General features: G+C 44.9%; 1 protein-coding gene across 1 annotated transcript in view; it reads left to right on the top strand.

The window, feature by feature from the left end:
• Positions 1 to 20,092, top strand: part of cep152 (centrosomal protein 152) — a gene marked incomplete at its 5' end in the record, with an annotated part of 44,733 nt that overhangs the window by 20,336 nt on the left and 4,305 nt on the right. The window contains 10 exon segments of the mRNA XM_084196856.1: positions 976 to 1,106; positions 1,392 to 1,520; positions 3,331 to 3,466; positions 8,633 to 8,818; positions 12,241 to 12,425; positions 12,852 to 12,978; positions 16,919 to 17,050; positions 17,307 to 18,020; positions 18,353 to 18,428; positions 18,650 to 18,817. Coding sequence (XP_084052982.1) covers positions 976 to 1,106; positions 1,392 to 1,520; positions 3,331 to 3,466; positions 8,633 to 8,818; positions 12,241 to 12,425; positions 12,852 to 12,978; positions 16,919 to 17,050; positions 17,307 to 18,020; positions 18,353 to 18,428; positions 18,650 to 18,817 — 1,984 coding nt within the window.

Raw genomic sequence — 20,092 nt, 5'->3', positions numbered from 1 at the left:
TTTGACACGGGTAGTGTGAAGAGGGTGTCTCTGTTGAACTGAAGTCCCAATACATGATAGCTCAGTTGGTAGAGGATGGTGCTTTTGCAAGACCAGGATAGTGGGTTGGATTCCCGGGACCACCCATACGTAAAAATGTTTTATGCACGCATGACTGTAAGTCGCTTTGGATAAAAGTGTTTTCTAAATGGCATTATTATTATTATTATTATTATTATTATTATTATTATTACTACTATTTATTATTATTATTACTGCTATTTATTATTATTATGATTACTATTATTATTATTGCTACTATTTATTATTATTAATATTATTATTACTACTATTTATTATTACTATTATTATTATTACAACTATTTATTATTATTATTGTTATTACTATTATTATTACTGATATTTATTATTATTATTACTATTATTACTACTATTTATTATTATTACTGTTATTATTACTACTATTTATTATTATTACTATTATTATTACTACTATTTATTATTATTACTATTATTATTATTACTACTATTTATTATTATTATTACTGTTATTATTATTACTACTATTTATTATTATTACTGTTATTATTACTACTATTTATTATTATTACTATTATTATTACTACTATTTATTATTATTACTATTATTATTACTACTATTTATTATTATTACTATTTTTATTACTGGTATTTATTATTATTACTACTATGTATTATTATTATTATTACTATTATTATTACTGTTATTATTATTACTACTATTTATTATTATTATTATTATTATTGCTACTATTTATTATTATTATTACTATTATTATTATTATTACTACTATTTATTATTATTATGATGATGATCCATCAACCGCTCTTTCCAGCACACACCTCAGTGTTACATTCTCACGGGTCTGTCTGTCCTGTCTGTCCTGTCTGTCCTGTCTGTCCCGTCTGTCTGTCTGTCTACCCCCTCCCTCCCAGACCCTAGAGAAGAGGAACGCGGAGCTGAAGCAGAGTGAGGAGAAGGTGAAGGGGGCTAACTCTGAGCTGTGTACCAAGATGAGAGAGATGATCCAGGAGCTGGACCAGGAGAAGCAGGAGGCTGCCCAGAGGTCAGTCTGGGGTGTTGTGGCTGTCCACGTCAATACTGCACGTCTAACGTTGACATCTGACTCTTGCACTGTGTAAGACTTCTGATGTGCTGCATGTCAGATAAGTGAATATCTGTGTCTTGGCATCCTAGAGAGAGAATAGTTTTATCATCTCTATAGCTGGTGTGCAATATGACACAGAGAATGTCCTAATGGATACAAGTCATCACATGGGGAAAATAAGTGACTGTGCGGGTGTGTAATGACTCATGGCGTTACGACTGTACTGATGTGTGTGTTGTCCAGGTATGAGCGGACCCAGCAGCAGTTCAGAGATGACGTAGTGAACCGTGTTCGTTCTGAACTGGCCCTGGAACACACAGCACAGATGGATGACATCACAGCAGACCACCAGCTGCAGATACAACAGCTACAGTAAGGGCTGCTGTGTGTGGCTCGGTTGATAAGAGTGTGACGCCAGCAACGGCTTGGCCCTGGGGTCCAATTCTCGCAGGGATCACATGCGTACATTTTAGTCATTTATCAGACGCTCTTATTCAGAGCGACTTACAGGAGCAATTGGGGTTAAGTGACTTGCTCGTGGGCACGTCAACAGATTTTTTTCACCTAGTCAGCTTGGGGAGTCGAACCGTCGACCTTTCGCTCTTAACCACTTGGCTACCTGTCGCCTGTAGGTCGCTACCTGCCGCCTGTAGGTCGCTACCTGCCGCCTGTAGGTCGCTACCTGCCGCCTGTAGGTCGCTACCTGCCGCCTGTAGGTCGCTACCTGCCGCCTGTAGGTCGCTACCTGCCGCCTGTAGGTCGCTACCTGCCGCCTGTAGGTCGCTACCTGCCGCCTGTAGGTCGCTACCTGTCGCCTGTAGGTCGCTACCTGCCGCCTGTAGGTCGCTACCTGCCGCCTGTAGGTCGCTACCTGCCGCCTGTAGGTCGCTACCTGTCGCCTGTAGGTCGCTACCTGCCGCCTGTAGGTCGCTACCTGCCGTCCGCTACCTGTCGCCTGTAGGTCGCTACCTGTCGCCTGTAGGTCGCTACCTGTCGCCTGTAGGTCGCTACCTGTCGCCTGTAGGTCGCTACCTGTCGCCTGTAGGTCGCTACCTGCCGCCTGTAGGTCGCTACCTGCCGCCTGTAGGTCGCTACCTGTCGCCTGTAGGTCGCTACCTGCCGCCTGTAGGTCGCCTACCTGCCGCCTGTAGGTCGCTACCTGCCGCCTGTAGGTCGCTACCTGCCGCCTGTAGGTCGCTACCTGCCGCCTGTAGGTCGCTACCTGCCGCCTGTAGGTCGCTACCTGTCGCCTGTAGGTCGCTGCCTGTAGGTCGCTACCTGTCGCCTGTAGGTCGCTACCTGCCGCCTGTAGGTCGCCGCCTGTAGGTCGCTACCTGTCGCCTGTAGGTCGCTGCCTGTAGGTCGCTACCTGTCGCCTGTAGGTCGCTACCTGCCGCCTGTAGGTCGCTACCTGCCGCCTGTAGGTCGCTACCTGCCGCCTGTAGGTCGCCGCCTGTAGGTCGCTACCTGTCGCCTGTAGGTCGCTACCTGCCGCCTGTAGGTCGCTACCTGCCGCCCGCTACCTGCCGCCTGTAGGTCGCTACCTGTCGCCTGTAGGTCGCTACCTGTCGCCTGTAGGTCGCTACCTGTCGCCTGTAGGTCGCTGCCTGTAGGTCGCTACCTGTCGCCTGTAGGTCGCTACCTGTCGCCTGTAGGTCGCTACCTGCCGCCTGTAGGTCGCTACCTGCCGCCTGTAGGTCGCTGCCTGTAGGTCGCTACCTGTCGCCTGTAGGTCGCTACCTGTCGCCTGTAGGTCGCTACCTGCCGCCTGTAGGTCGCTGCCTGTAGGTCGCTACCTGTCGCCTGTAGGTCGCTACCTGTCGCCTGTAGGTCGCTACCTGTCGCCTGTAGGTCGCTACCTGTCGCCTGTAGGTCGCTACCGGTCGCTACCTGTCGCCTGTAGGTCGCTACCTGTCGCCTGTAGGTCGCTACCTGTCGCCTGTAGGTCGCTACCTGTCGCCTGTAGGTCGCTACCTGTCGCCTGTAGGTCGCTACCTGTCGCCTGTAGGTCGCTACCTGTCGCCTGCCGCCCGCTACCTGCCGCCGCATGTAAGTGGCCTTGAGTGAAAGTGTCTGCTATGCAGCAGATAAACCATACTCTGCTCTCTCAAACTACGTCAGGAACCGTTTGAGGTCTCCTGTATAACCTCATCTACAGTGACATCCTTTCTTCTCTGGACAGAGCCAAGCTGTGTGAGGCGACTGGGGAGATGGTGGCAGTACAGGAGTGTTACATCTCACTCTGCAAGGAGAAAGACAGGCTGGAGGAAAACCTGCAGGGAAGAATGGAAGAGGAGGAGGAAAGGAGACAGAAGGAGGTATATAGTCTAGTACACACACTTACATTTACATTTTAGTCATTTAGCAGACGCTCTTATTCAGTGCGTGCATACATTTTTCATACTGGCCCCCCGTGGGAATCGAACCCACAACCCTGGCGTTGCAAGCGCCATGCTCTACATGCTATATGAACAATAGCCTCGTCCCAGAACTAGTTGTGTTGTGTTGTCTTGTTGTTGTCTTGTGTTTGTTGTTGTGTTGTCTTGTCTACTCCTGTGTTTGTTGTCATGTGGAGTTGGCTGTAGAGCTAAATCAGGTCTGGAAACGGGCAAGGAACACTGGTGCAGAGAATGCCTTTTTATTTCTGTGAACTATTATTTGTATTTATTTTCTATATAAGACAAATAAGAAGTCTTCAGGGGAGCGACCACACTGAACAAGAGGAAGAAAACAACTAACAAATAAATGAAGAGAAGAGTCAGGAAGGGAAACACAGAACAGACAGCGTGTACACATCAGAACAGACAGCGTGTACACAGTATGTACACACATCAGAACAGACAGCGTGTACACAGTATGTACACATCAGAACAGACAGCGTGTACACAGTATGTACACATCAGAACAGACAGCGTGTACACAGTATGTACACATCAGAACAGACAGCGTGTACACAGTATGTACACATCAGAACAGACAGCGTGTACACAGTATGTACACATCAGAACAGACAGCGTGTATACAGTATGTACACACATCACAACAGACAGCGTGTATACAGTATGTACACACATCACAACAGACAGCGTGTATACAGTATGTACACACATCAGAACAGACAGCGTGTACACAGTATGTACACTCATCAGAACAGACAGCGTGTACACAGTATGTACACATGTAATGACCAAACATACGGACAGTGGCCTATAATAGCAGCCAAACATCCTAAAGAGGAGTATAAACTGGGTGGAATGCTCAGCCCTGAATGCTGATTGGCTGACAGCCGTGGTATATCAGACCGTATACCACGGGTATGACAAAATATTTATTTTTACTGCTCTGATTATGTTGGTAACCAGTTTTATAATGGCAATAAGGCACCTCTGGGGTTTGTGGTATATGGCCAATATACCACGGTTAAGGGCTGTGTCCAGGCACTCCGAGTTTGCGTCGTGCGTAAGAACAGCCCTTAGCCGTGGTATATTGGCCATATACCACAAACCCCCGAGGTGCCTTATTGCTTAAGTATCCTACATCACGTTCTGGGGGTACGTGATAGCCTTGGACCAGTTGGTTAGTGTCTCAATGCTAGCTCCATTCATTTTGGCAGTTGATCTTTCTACTATACATACGTCTTTGAACGTCTACTAAATGGCTTATTATTATTATTATTATTATTATTATTATAACGTTAGCACAGTGCAGTATTCGGTTCAAACCAGCTTTTGAACCAGTTGTTGAAGCTGCTAAGATTATTAGCTTTTCTTGAAAAGACGTAGAAATTTGGACTGTAACCAAAGAGCATGAAATATCTTATTGAGAACTTTTCCTAAGACGTCAACAACAACATATATATTTCCAAAGAGCTTCAGCAGTTATACAGTGCCAAAACATATGCATGTAGTTTCCTATAACAGAAAAGGAGCATTTATTACGTTGATCATTGTCCGCAAGCTTCAGTTTAAATCTACGCTCAGGAGCAGCAAGTAGCCTAGCGGTTAAGCCATTAACCGAAAGGTTGCTGGTTCGAATTCCTGAGCCTTCCAAGGTGAAAAATATATAGTCCTTGAGCAAGGCACTTAACCCTAATTTGCTCCAGGGGCGCCGTACTACTATGGCTGACCCTGTAAAACAACACATTTCACTGCACCTATACAGTGTACATGACAATAAAATATAAGGAAACACTTTTTTTTGTGCAGATATTAAATGTATCAGCTGATTGGAAATGTTTTTATTTTTATTTAAATGAAAATGTTGCTCCATGGGCCAATTCCATTCGATACCGAGGCTCTCCAGGTCTCTTTCCCACATCATTGTGACAGCGGAGAGTGTTGACGCTGTGTGAAGATGACTTATTATGAATTAGGGACAACATTTCAGTCTTTCTGGTAGAGGAAATCAACTTTACATGAGGGTTGGGAGCCTGGACATGCATCCCATGGGACACCATAGGTTTTCATAGCTGTACGTAGTTTGAGGTAGAAAAACCGTTATGAGCCGGGGATAGAATAAGTGTCCTTCAGATCTTGTAAAGATGGAAGACCCTGTTGGTTGAAGATATCATTTCAAAATGGGGTTTAGGTGGTGGGCGTGACCAATGGTGCAAACATTTTAGAGGCCTTCCTGTTGGCCGCAGTGACAAAATGTTGCTGTTTTTAAAGCCAACTTCCTGCAATTCTACACATTTTGTCATGAGGCTGAGAGAGAAATGTGCAATTTTAAAGCACATTTCCTGCAATTCTACAGAAGCTATTGCAGTTGAAGCATGCAGAGATTTGGCCGGTATGATGTAGCTTTGCGATAAAGTCGCTCTCACTACACTGGAAGTTAATAGGAATACGACTTTTAGGTCATACAGGCCGATGTCGTCATAACGCGGGAGGATGTCTTCTCTCGAATGAGCCATTTATCATATTTTTGCGGTATTCCTCCCTCGAGAATTGTGTCATTTAACAGAGGCTCCACCACATTTTTTCCTATTTGTCTGCCTCTTCAGTCCAGGGTGCATTGCAGGGTGCCGTTGTGAATGTCAGACTCCACTCTGCGAGGCACATCGATCTGCAGGTTGAACGTGGTGAGATTGTAGACTCCTAAATTGATAGTGCAGTTTGTTTAGGTGATTTTACAGCTAACTAGCTACGCTACATGCTGATATTGTCTTGGGTATTATTGTGTGTAGCTATATTTGCTAACTAACCAGCTAGCCAGCCAGCCCATAGAGAGAGCATTGCATTGTGGGTTTTGTAGTCAACTTGAGCTTCAACAGATTTTCACAGCTGTTTTCACATGTTGCTACCAACCTTATTATAACGACAAAATGAAACATTTGTTCACAAAAAATATTGTTCTCACATGTTAGTGTTATTTAACAGTGTAAATTAGGGGAATTAGTAGTTTTGAGTGGATTTTTCCTTTAAAAGCTCTCAGCTGGAATGCCCAATAGTAATATCTGAAGTTGGGCAAAGAAATGCCACCCAACTTTTTTGGACGTGTTAAAGTGGAAAGGCTGATTTCAGGACCTTTCTCATTCCAAATTAAGTTTCTGAGCAAGGCATCAATGTCCTTAAAGAAGTTAAGAGGGTGTGAAAGAGGAAGCGTTGCATTTTTTTTTATTGATGCAGGGTAGAATCGAAAACAATTTGACCGACACTCAGGGGGGACCAATTATTTAAATCTCTCTTGGATTTTAACGAGGGATGCACTAACGTTGTCACCAATGATTGAGGGTGGGTGGGTGGGTGGGTCTGATCTGTAATGCCCAGGTAAGTAAAGCCGGGACATTCAAGAGACAGGCAATGATGGTAAATTGACTTCTTTGTCTGTGGCGTTTAATGACATTGAGATAGACTTAGACCAATTAATCTTGTAGCTCGTAAAATAACCAAATCCTTCAAAGACGCCAAGGACTTGAACAGAGTCGGCAATGTCAGATAGGTACATCAAAATGTAATCAATGTAAAGGGAGATGTTCATTTGATTTAATATAGGCGATATATATATACTGATGTTCCCTAACAGCCTGCGCTAGAGGTTCTAGTGAGACCGCAAATCGGCTCGGAGAAAGCGGGCAACCCTGTTTCGTACTCCTATGCAATTCAAACTCAGGCGGACCCATGGCATGTTTGAACGCGTGCAGAGGGACCAGTGTAATAACTGGATAACTGAGGGTCCGAAGTCAAACCGCTTCAAAACTGCTAATAGATAGTCCCACTCCACACGGTCCAAGGCCTTCTCTGACAGCATCCAAATAACAGGCTGCAGCCTGCTGCTGAACAGCGTCAATATGTAGTAAATTGACGGCCCTTTACGAAGCCCGCCTGGTCCGGATCACTAGGGATGAAATACAAGTGTCCGATCTTCTTGACAGAACCTTCGCATGCAGCTTGAAATCACAATTCAAAATTGACAAGGGCCTTTAGCTGGAATGTTCCAAAGGGCCTTTAGCTGGAATGTTCCAAAGGGCCTGGAGCTGGAACGTTCCAAAGGGCCTGGAGCTGGAATGTTCCAAAGGGCCTGGAGCTGGAATGTTCCAAAGGGCCTTTAGCTGGAATGTTCCAAAGGGCCTTTAGCTGGAATGTTCCAAAGGGCCTTTAGCTGGAATGTTCCAAAGGGCCTTTAGCTGGAATGTTCCAAAGGGCCTGGAGCTGGAATGTTCCAAAGGGCCTTTAGCTGGAATGTTCCAAAGGGCCTTTAGCTGGAATGTTCCAAAGGGCCTTTAGCTGGAATGTTCCAAAGGGCCTTTAGCTGGAATGTTCCAAAGGGCCTGGAGCTGGAATTTCCAAAGGGCCTGGAGCTGGAATGTTCCAAAGGGCCTGGAGCTGGAATGTTCCAAAGGGCCTGGAGCTGGAATGTTCCAAAGGGCCTGGAGCTGGAATGTTCCAAAGGGCCTGGAGCTGGAATGTTCCAAAGGGCCTGGAGCTGGAATGTTCCAAAGGGCCTGGAGCTGGAATGTTCCAAAGGGCCTGGAGCTGGAATGTTCCAAAGGGCCTGGAGCTGGAATGTTCCAAAGGGCCTGGAGCTGGAATGTTCCAAAGGGCCTGGAGCTGGAATGTTCCAAAGGGCCTGGAGCTGGAATGTTCCAAAGGGCCTTTAGCTGGAATGTTCCAAAGGGCCTTTAGCTGGAATGTTCCAAAGGGCCTTTAGCTGGAATGTTCCAAAGGGCCTTTAGCTGGAATGTTCCAAAGGGCCTTTAGCTGGAATGTTCCAAAGGGCCTTTAGCTGGAATGTTCCAAAGGGCCTGGAGCTGGAATGTTCCAAAGGGCCTGGAGCTGGAATGTTCCAAAGGGCCTGGAGCTGGAATGTTCCAAAGGGCCTGGAGCTGGAATGTTCCAAAGGGCCTGGAGCTGGAACGTTCCAAAGGATCTTTACCAATTTTTAGAAGGGAAATAAGGGCTGTTTTCTGATCTCTGTGAAAAGTTCCCAGCTCAAGCGGATAATTAATTGAGAATGGCTTTTGACGATTTGTGTCCTATTCTCAGCTGAAAACTCTAGAGGAGAGCAGAGCTGCTCTGGAGAAGCTGAGATCAGACCTGGAGAGCCAGCATCAGGAGACTGTCACCAAGCTCCGAGCCCTGTGGGCTGAAGAGAAGGACGAGGAGGTCAGACAACAGGTCCAAACCCAGCTGACCAAGTCCAAGGCTACATGGAGGGAGGAGAAGGAGAAGGTAGGAGTTGTCTTGTTGTGTTCCATCTGCAGCTAGCTCTTCTTGCTTTATGAGTGTATCAGTACTGCCCCCCATGGACAAAAAAATCTAATCAAAGTTTTTATTTGTCATATGCACAGGAGACAGCCAAAGACAGTACAGTATGAAGATGAGCAGAAACAGCTTCTCCAATAGAAATCCCAGATCACCTTTTATAGGCGATGTTCACAGCGACGTTAGCTAGCTAAGCTCATGCGCAGAAACACGTCATCTGGTCTAACGGTCGTGTCGCGCAGATATAAAGTTTTTGACAAAAAATTTAAACGTGTCAGGTTGTCACTTTCACGAGGGTGTAGTAACAACATGTTCAACTACTGAAGATATTGGCTCCAATCTATAGGTCATGCCTTTAATCTATAGGTCATGCCTTTAATCTATAGGTCAGGCCTTTAATCTATAGGTCAGGCCTTTAATCTATAGGTCAGGCCTTTAATCTATAGGTCAGGCCTTTAATCTATAGGTCATATCTTTAATCTATAGGTCATGCCTTTAATCTATAGGTCATGCCTTTAATCTATAGGTCATGCCTTTAATCTATAGGTCATGCCTTTAATCTATAGGTCATGCCTTTTAATCTATAGGCCATGCCTTTAATCTATAGGTCATGCCTTTAATCTATAGGTCACGCCTTTAATCTATAGGTCATGCCTTTAATCTATAGGTCATGCCTTTAATCTATAGGTCAGGCCTTTCATCTATAGGTCATGCCTTTAATCTATAGGTCATATCTTTAATCTATAGGTCACACCTTTAATCTATAGGTCACGCCTTTAATCTATAGGTCAGGCCTTTAATCTATAGGTCACGCCTTTAATCTATAGGTCACGCCTTTAATCTATAGGTCATGCCTTTAATCTATAGGTCATGCCTTTAATCTATAGGTCATGCCTGACCGCAAGGCACTACAGAGGGTAGTGCGTACGGCCCAGTACATCACTGGGGCAAAGCTCCCTGCCATCCAGGACCTCTATACCAGGCGGTGTCAGAGGAAGGCCCTCAAAATTGTCAAAGACTCCAGCCACCCTAGTCATAGACTGTTCTCTCTGCTACCGCACGGCAAGCGGTACCGGAGTGCCAAGTCTAGGTCCAAAAGACTTCTCAACAGCTTCTACCCCCAAGCCATAAGACTCCTGAACAGCTAATCATGGCTACCCGGACTATTTGCACTGCCCCCCCACCCCATCCTTTTTACGCTGCTGCTACTCTGTTTATTATTTATGCATAGTCACTTTAACTCTACCCACATGTACATATTACCTCAACTACCTCAACTAGCCGGTGCCCCCGCACATTGACTCTGCAACGGTACCCCCCTGTATATATAGCCTCCCTACTGTCACTTTATTTTACTTCTGCTCTTTTTTTCTCAACACTTTTTTGGTTGTTGTTTTATTCTTACTTTTTTTGTTTAAAATAAATGCACTGTTGGTTAAGGGCTGTAAGTAAGCATTTCACTGTAATGTCTGCACCTGTTGTATTCGGCGCATGTGACCAATAAAATTTGATTTGATTTGATTTAATCTATAGGTCATGCCTTTAATCTATAGGTCATGGCTTTCATCTATAGGTCATGCCTTTAGATCTATAGGTCATGCCTTTTAGATTTCGAGAAAATTAACAACTAAGGAATAATATTTGACTTCTACCATTGACTTGCCAAACCGGGGTCTGGTCTGTCGAGTCTGCTTCGTGACACGTTCCTCAAAGTATCGTGATGTAGCGCCTCTGGGTTTGGAAACTCTGACACAGCTGGGTGTAAAAGGTACAATGAAATGCTTACTTGCGAGCTTTCCCCAACAGTGCAGTGAAATGTGTGTATATATACAGACATAAATTAATCAGGCCCTAATCTATGGATTTCACATGACTGGGCCTGGGAGGACATAGGCCCACCCATTGGGGAGCCAGGCCCAGCCAATCAGAATGAGTTTTTCCCCACAAAAGGGCTTTATTACAGACAGAAATACTCCTCAGTTTCATTAGCTTTCGGGTGGCTGGTCTCAGACGATCCCACAGGTGAAGATGCCGGATGTGGAGGTCCTGGGCTGACGTAGTTACACGTGGTCTGCGGTTGTGAGGCCGGTTGGACGTACTACCAAATTATCTAAAACGACGTTGGAGGCGGTTATTGGTAGAGAAATGAACATTCAATTATCTGGCAACCGCTCTGGTGGACATTCCTGCAGTCAGCATGTCAATTGCACTCTCCCTCAAAACTGCGAGACATCTGTGGCATTGTGTTGTGTGACAAAGCTGCATATTTTAGAGTTGTCCCCAGCACAAGGTGCATCTGTGTAATTGATCATGCTGTTTAATCAACTTCTTGATATGCCACACCTGTCAGGTGGATGGATTATCTTGGCAAAGGAAAAATGCTCACTAACAGGGATGTAAACAAATTTGTGTAGCAAATTTGAGAGAAATAAGCTTTTTGTGCATATGGAAAATCTCTGTGATCTTTTATTTCAGCTCATGAAACATGGGACCAACACTTTACATGTTGCGTTTTATATTTTTGTTCAGTGTATATATAAAAACAAATAGAACAGTAAGACAAATACAATACTGTCAATAAAAAATAAAGTAATCAAGCATGAAAGATTTATTGAAAAATATACAGAATGTACTATGAATATAGTACGTCAGATATAATAGTAGACTAGAGGTGCAGATCTGTGATCATCAGGGTTATGTTTTATTGGGGGAATTCCTGCATTTGACCTTCCCCTCCTAAACCAATACGTTATGCTACTTTTCTTGATGTTCTATTATTGAGTACGGTTACATGCACACAATAATACGATTTAAATGTTTACATGCATTTTAACCTAAAAATCGTATTTACATGGACACATCTGAAATCAAGCTACCTGATGGGACATTTGATAAATGCAGAAAATCGGCAATTAAAATAAACGTTCTACCACAGCGACCATGTTGTTTTTGGGAAGCCTATTTGATTCTGAGTTCGGACATATAAAGTTTGTATGTGAACTGTTTCTAAGATGCATACTTTCAGTTTTTCCGAACTCATAACTTGACTCGCGCATAAGAGGGAGGCTCGCTGGGCTGGTGCTGCCACATGCGTAGATCAAATACACAGCTGGAACACCCATTTTTAAGCTGTTTACGTGTCCTAATAATTTGAAAGATTGCTCAGAAAACCAGGTGTTTTAATCAAGTGTATGCTTACTCCGATTATGACCGTACGCCGATTTAAGATAAGAAGATTAAGGTGTTTACATGACTAATGCCATACTCTGCCTTCTGCGATTAATCCAGTTTAATACCAAATTATTAGTGTGCATGTAAACATTCTCATTGTCCCGATCACATCCCTGGATAATATATCTCTATGGTTTTCCCTCCTCTGTCCTGTGAAGACTGAGAGGTACTGGGCTCAGAGGTTAGAGGCAGCCGTAGCAGACGCCAGAAGACCGAGACCCACAGACACCCAGGAGTCTTCCTCTCAGACAGACCTCACTGCGGAGGAGAAGGCCTGTCAGATATCCAGCCCTGAGAAGACCAAGGCTGCTCCAGGCTGCAGTATGGAGGAGCTGGACACCAGGTCTTTTACGCATTTTATTCTGTTGAAATTGTGTTATTGTAGTGATTTCATTTCTTCATGACAATCTATGGTTGTAAATTGTGTACAAATCAGTCTGATTGATTGATTGATTGACTTACTTGACTTAAGCCCTTGGCTCCAATGAGAAGCATAGGATGTCTATGACTGTGAACAACCAATAAACACTACTACTACCACTACTACTACTACTACTACTACTACTACTGCTACTACTACTACTACTACTACTGCTACTACTACTGCTACTACTACTACTACTACTACTACTACTACTACTGGTACTACTACCAATACTACTACTACTAACTACTACTACTACTAACTACTACTACTACCAATACTACTACTACTACTAACTACTACTACCAATACTACTACTACTAACTACTACTACCAATACTACAGGCTCCGGGAACAGAGGCTCCAGCTGCAGCGAGAGGCAGACACGGCACGACGCAGGGCAGTGGAGGATGCTGGGAAACGAGTCCAGAAAGAACTACAGGAGAAACACCTGGAGGACATGGCCAAACAGGTCAGGGAGGGACCATTTTAATCAAGTCTTCTGTCAGAATCATATGTATTCATCTTTGAGTTATACAGGTGATCACATCGCCATGTTTTTTTCATGGGAGACCTATCCACTTGTGAGGTGTGTTTTAATGTGAAATCAAATGACTGTGTCGTGGCTTTTCTGGGTCAGTAGTATTGATGGTGCTTCTTGAGTATGAGGGGTCCCTGGTTGGAGCCCAGGTCGGGACAGGAAGGGAGGGATCTACTCTGTAACGTTGGAGCCTTAGTGACCATCACAGAGCTGGGCCCCTGATCTAGGATCAGGTCTGGGCCCGTATTCATAAAAGCATCTCAGAGAAGTAGTGCTGGGGTGTAGTCATTCGTCCAAAACCTTTTGCTATGGAAACCGTTTACTCCAAACTGAAAACTTGTTGCAACGAAAACGTGTTTCTATTGGACACATTCAGGGACACTGTATATACAAAATTATGTGGACACCCCTTCAAATTAGTGGATTCGGCTATTTCAGCCACACCCGTTGCTTACAGGTGTATACAATCGAGCACACAGCCATGCAATCTCCATAGACAAACATTGGCAGTAGAATGGCCTTACTGAAGAGCTCTGTGACTTTCAACATGGTACAGTCATAGGATGCCACCTTTCCAACAAGTCAAATTTCTGCCCTGCTAGAGCTGCCCCGGTCAACTGTAAGTGCTGTTATTGTGAAGTGGAAACGTCTAGGAGCAACAACGGCTCAGCCGTGAAGTGGTAGGCCACACAAGCTCACAGAACGGGACCACCGAGTGCTGAAGACCGTAGCGCGTAAAAATCATCTGTCCTCGATTTCAACACTCACTACCGAGGCCCAAACTGCCTCTGGAAGCAACTTCAGCACAATAACTGTTAGTCCGGAGCTTAATGAAATGGGTTTCCATGCGCAATGCCAAGTGTCGGCTGGAGTGGCGTAAAGCTCGCCGCCATTGGACTCAGGAGCAGTGGAAACGTGTTCTCTGGAGTGATTAATCACGCTTCACCGTCCGGCAGGCCGACGGACGAATCTGGGTTTGGCGGATGCCAGGAGAACGCTACCTGCCCGAATGCATAGTGTCAACTGTAAAGTTTGGTGGAGGAGGAATAATGGTCTGGGGCTGTTTTTTAATGGTTCGGGCCCCTTAGTTCCAGTGAAGGGAAATCTTAACGCTACAGCATACAATGACATTCTAGACCAGGGGTGTCAAACTCATTTTAGCTCAGGGGCCACATGGAGGAAAATCTATTCCCAAGTGGGCCGGACCGGAAAAATCATGGTATATATAACTTAAAAACAACAACTTCAGATTGTTTTCTTTGTTTTAATACGATCAACATACAACATAAAGCTGGAGCCTGAGGACAGTGTGTCCAAAATAGTACAAGCACAACATCACTATTAATCATAAAACACGTCAAGTTTATTTGAAAATTCTAAAGAAAAAGAACACACAAACACACAATGCCTCAGTGATTAACAGAACTGTTTCACAGATCACAGAACTATATCAGGGTGTCATTTCTCAGGCAGAAATGTAGATAAAAATAATGAAATCCTGTTCCCCAAACAAGTGCAAGAACCACAGAGTCAAGAATAGGTTAAATATACAAATAAAATAAAATCAATTAAAAACAATAGCACATCAACATAAAAACATATAAACATAAATCTGAAAGCATTGCTCAAACTCCCGTAACAGTCCAGTTATTTTATCTTTGAACCGCTTCATGTCTGCCACATGTTGGGTCGCGCACACATTTTTCAGACAGGGGAAGTGAGCTGCATCACCACCGGCAAGTTGCGTCTCCCACAATGACAGCTTCAACTTGAAAGAACGTATGCTGTCATAATACTGCGTGACAACTTTGTTGCGCCCTTGCAGCTGTTTGTTCAAGTTATTCAGGTGCTCTGTAACATCCACCATAAATGCAAGGTCCGGCATCCATTCTGCGGAATGAAATTCTAACACTGGTTTGCCCTTTTCTTCCATGAACTGTTCAATTTCTTCTCGTAAATCAAAGAAACGCCTCAGCACAGCACCTCGGCTTAACCATCTTACCTCAGTGTGGTATGGCAGGCCATAGATGTGGTCTTTCTCTCTGAGAAGGCTGTCAAACTGACGGTGATTCAGGCTTCTGGATCGGATGAAATTAACAGTTTGGATGACCACCTTCATGACGTTATCCATCTTTAATGACTTGCAACACAAAGCCTCCTGGTGCAAAATACAGTGAAAAGTCAAAAAATCACGTCCTCCATTTGCAGATTGCACTTTCTCTCTGAACTTTGTCACAACGCCTGCTTTTTTCCCGATCATTGAGGGCGCACCATCTGTAGCCAGGCTGACAGCGCGGGACCAGTCCACTCCGACCCTGTCCAGCGCGCCGACGAGTGCGGTAAAAATATCAGCTGCTGTCGTTGTATCTGTCATCGGCACCAACTCCACGAACTCCTCGGTGACGGTCAATGTGTCATCAACTCCGCGGATGAAAAAATGGCCAGTTGTGCAACATCTGTAATGTCCGTGCTTTCATCAATTGCAACCGAAAACGCAATAAATGACTTTACTTTTTGCTTCAACTGGCTGTCCAAATCCACTGAAAGATCGGAAATCCTGTCTGCAACTGTTTCTTGTCAGGCTGATATTTGCAAAAGCCTGCCGCTTTTCAGGGCACACAATCTCCGCTGCCTTCATCATGCATGTTTTTACAAATTCACCCTCACTAAATGGTTTTGAAGCCACTGCGATTTCATTAGCAATGAGGTAGCTAGCTTTCACTGCAGCGTCACTGATGTCTCGGCTGTGAGTAAACACAGACTGCTGTTTCTTCAGACCCGCCAACAGTTCATTCACCTTCTCTCATCTCCGCTGTCCTTGAAAGTTGTCATATTTGTCGGCATGAAGACTCACATAGTGGCGACGAAGGTTATATTCTTTCAGCACTGCAACATGCTCTGAACACACCAAACATACAGCTTTCCCATTCAATTCCGTGATTAAATAGGATGACAATTTTTCTTGGAACACTCTGCACTCTGCGTCCACTTTTCTCTTTTTTGACAGAGACATATTGGGGCAATGAGGGTGCCAAAGCACATAATGTTAAAAGTAGAAGCCGTAATAAATATCGCGGGCAAAACAAAGTAGGTCATTGGCTGCACGTGCTTGACCTACTTGCTCTGCCCCGGTATAAACAGTTTGCTTGCTTAACACAATTGCTATTGCGCCATCCAGTGGACTCAATTGGAACAGCAGTTTATTTTTATTGAAAAATTGCAGCGCATTTTTATACTTAAAAAAAAAAAAAACACCCCTGTTCTAGACGATTCTGTGCTTCCAACTTTGTGGCAACATGTTTCTGCATGACAATGCCCCGTGCACAAACCGAGGTCTATACAGAAATGGTTTGTCGAGATCTGTGTGGAAGAACTTGACTGGCCTGCACAGAGCCCTGACCTCAACCCCATCGAACACCTTTGGGATGAATTGGAACGCCGACTGCGAGCCAGGCCTAATCGCCCAACATCAGTACCCGACCTCACTAATGCTCTTGTGGCTGAATGGAAGCAAGTCCCCGCAGCAATGTTCCAACATCTAGCGGAAAGCCTTCCCAGAGGAGTGGAGGCTGTTATAGCAGCAAAGGGGGGGGACCAACAATATATTAATGCCCATGATTTTGGAATGAGATGTTCGACGAGCAGATGTCCACATACCTTTGGTCATGTAGTGTATGTCCTTCCCGGTTTGGTTCCATTTGGTTCTGTTTTGGTTCCTAGTGAATACACCCCTGATCTGGGATCAGGTCTTCCCCTTTCTCCATGTAATCTTATTCATTATGATCTAAAAGGCTAAACTGGTCCTAGATCAACCCTCCTGCTCTGAGAGACTTGGTGAATGTCTCTCTGATTTTTTTGTCTCTTCCTACAGGTTGAAGGGGCAGTAACCAGAGGCCACAGCCGGTGGCTCCAGGACCTCCCCTCCCTGCCGGAGTACAAGGCAGCGCTCCAGAGAGAGCGGGACAACTGGGAGAGTGAACAGGAGAAACATGTTCAACAACAGGTACAGCTGGGTTTCACTGTGTTCGTCTCTGAATCAGTCTGTGATGTTGCTTTTATATTGGGGATCACCACTCATCTTTTTGGCAAAGTTTCTACAGTATTTAACATCTAAACGATGAATGAATTGAAAGATTAGCGGTGAAATGGTCCTTTTTAACTTAACTTCATCCCAGTAGTCGGATGGTAACAAAACGTAGCACTTCTTCTGCTTCACTCCAAAGCACCTTGTAGTTGTAGTTTCTCTCTGCTTGTGTCAGGTGTCCCTAGCCCTGAGGGCAGCAGAGGAGAGGTGGCAGGAGGAGAGGCTGAGGAGTTCAGAGGAGGAGGAGCAGGGAGGAGCAGGAGGAGACCAGAGGGTTGAGGAGCTCCAAGAAGAGGTGCAGCGTTGGAGGCAGCTGGAGGAGGACCTGAAGACGGAGGTGGAGGAGGTGGCACATCTGCAGAGCCAGGTGGATGATCTGCAGAGCCAGCTAGGCTGTGAGAGGGAGGATAAGGCTGCCCTGCTGGAGGCCGAGCTACTTGCAGCCAGAGCCTCCTGGAGCAGAGACAAACAGCAGGAGATCTCCTCCCTGCAGATCTTCCAGGAGGAGCAGCTGAAACAGGCGCGGAAGGAGGCCAATGGGGAGCTGGAGCGCCAGAGGAAGGAGCTCCTCTTGCAGAAGGAGGCTGAGCTGCAGCAGGCTCTGAAGGACAGAGAGGAGGACTGGAAGAGCCAGGAGGAGAGGAGGGGCCAGGTGGAGAGGAGGCAGGGCAGAGAGGAGGCACGGGAGGAGGTGCTCCAGGAGCTTAAGGCTGGGCTGAAGGAGGTGCAGGCTGTGCTCCTCAGAGGAGGAGCCCACAAAGAGAAGGAAAACAAAGGAGAGGTGGAGGGGAGGAGGAGAGCCAGCGGGAGCGTCGGAGAACTCCTCATGTCTACCTGTAAAGACCTTCTCCTTAAAGCTGTAGCCCAGGCAAAGAAGGAGTGGAAGAAGGTGGCGCTCTCTCTCTCTCTGTCTCTCTCTCTCTCTCTCTCTCTCTCTCTCTCTCTCTGTCTCTCTGTCTCTCTCTCTCTCTGTCTCTCTGTCTCTCTCTCTCTCTGTCTCTGTCTCTGTCTCTCTCTCTCTGTGTCTCACACACTCACACACACACACACACACATATATATATATATATATATATATATTCTACCGTCAGTGTGATAACTAGTATCATTAGACTTTAGAGCTGTGACCTGGAAGCAGGGCTACCACTGTGTTAAGATACTGTATTGTGTAAGACATTGATAGTTGAATCTGACTAATACTTATTTCATGTTGTTCTCCAGATCAGTGAGGAGAGGCTTGGCCGGGTGCTGAAGGAAACTCAAGAGCGCCATGAGAAAGAACTCAACCAGATTCATAGTATGTTTCTTCTCAAGTCTTCTCTATTCACTGTGAATGGAATAATATGGCACTTAGCAGACCCTGTTATCCACAGAAACCTACAGTACAATGAGTGTGTATGTGATCTCAGCGGGAATTGAACCCCCCAATTTTGAAGAATACATAAAATGCCTGAAGTGAGAGCAAAAACCTTTTTTAAGTAGGATTTCATATGATGTGTTGTTCTTCCGCCTACTCAGGCTCCACTGCTCAGACGAGAGAAGAGGGTGGTTGTGGGAAGCGGTGTGCTGAGACCGTGACCAAGCTGCAGAAGCAGAGTCAGGACCTCCAGAGGCATCTAGAGAAGGCCTGCAGACAGCTACAGACGACCGTCAAGGACCACAAGGCCTCCATGCAGTTCCTCAAAGGTAAACTCCCTGTTGAATCCCAAATCAACCCCATGGCTCCTATTCCTTAGGCCAGTGGTTCTTCATCCTGGACCTGGGGACTCAAAGGAGTGCACTTTTTTTTTTTTTTTTTTTTTTTGCCCATAGCGCTACAGAGCTGATTTCAAATGAGCAACTCATCATCAAGGTTTGATTATTTGAATCAGCTCTCTAGGGCTATGGGCAAAAAAAAACAAAAGGTGCACCCCTAGGGGGGGCCCAAGGACCACGTTTTGGAAACACTGCCATAGGTACTTAGTAGACGTCTACAGATCTAACAGGACTCGATAGGGATACACTGTTTGGAAAATCTTTCACCTAGCCTGTCAAAGGGAAAAGGAGAAATATGACTATACTGCTTACATTATTTAGATCTGAAAGAATTGGTTCGACGTGCCCAGGTTGTAGGGGCTAGGGGTAAACTACTTGACTGGTCATGACGGTCATTCTGACCATTTTTGATATTTCAATTGTGTAAATATTCCATAATAAATTGCTAAATGAATGCATTTATTACGTTAAAATAGGTTATAAGAAACCTGTAATCAGTCAAAAAATGTATTGATTGATCCAGAAGCGCATAGACTGTAATTATTCAAATAAGACGGTAGGGTATTTTCTGTCTGTAAGACAACAGTTGCCTGCCGGGCTGGTCCGTCCTAAACTAATATTCAAACTAATACAAATAGTTGTGGTCTAAAGACAACATTAAACTGACAATAGTGTGATGGGAGACAATATTATCAAATCGAGAAGGAAGAGACTGATGACCAGCGCAGCGTGCGTTGACGAAGATGGGAACTGAGCTAAGCAAATGGCACTTCTTCCATATCATCCCACAGAGGTCCATGCAGGCCAGATGTTCTGATCGCTATACCCTGAAAATCGGAATATCTGAAAGAGCAGATTCCAAAGTTTATAATTAACCTATTATTTTTTTTTGCCAAACAACTCTACAAATTGCTTGGATGGTCTCTGTCAAATATCTCATTGCTAAAATACCCGAGGCGCCACGCACACGTTCCTCGTGTGAGCACTGGCGACAATCGACGTTAGCCATTTGGAGAAAGAAATATCCTTTCTATTTTCTTCTGTTATATTCCATTATAGTCTTACTTTTTATGACCTTCCTAAACAAAATATTAATGGATTTCTATGTGATTGTGTATATTAAATTGATTTATTAGACTGGCGGCTATTGGTACTCGTCAAGGCCCGGGCTATTCTACTGTTAAATATGCATACAGTCATTCTTAC

The sequence above is a fragment of the Coregonus lavaretus genome (assembly GCF_964263955.1).
Source record: "Coregonus lavaretus genome assembly, contig: HAP1_SCAFFOLD_438, whole genome shotgun sequence".
Lineage (NCBI taxonomy): Eukaryota > Metazoa > Chordata > Actinopteri > Salmoniformes > Salmonidae > Coregonus > Coregonus lavaretus.
The sequence above is the reverse complement of the archived record's forward strand: the minus strand, read 5'-3'. Positions and strand labels throughout refer to the sequence as shown.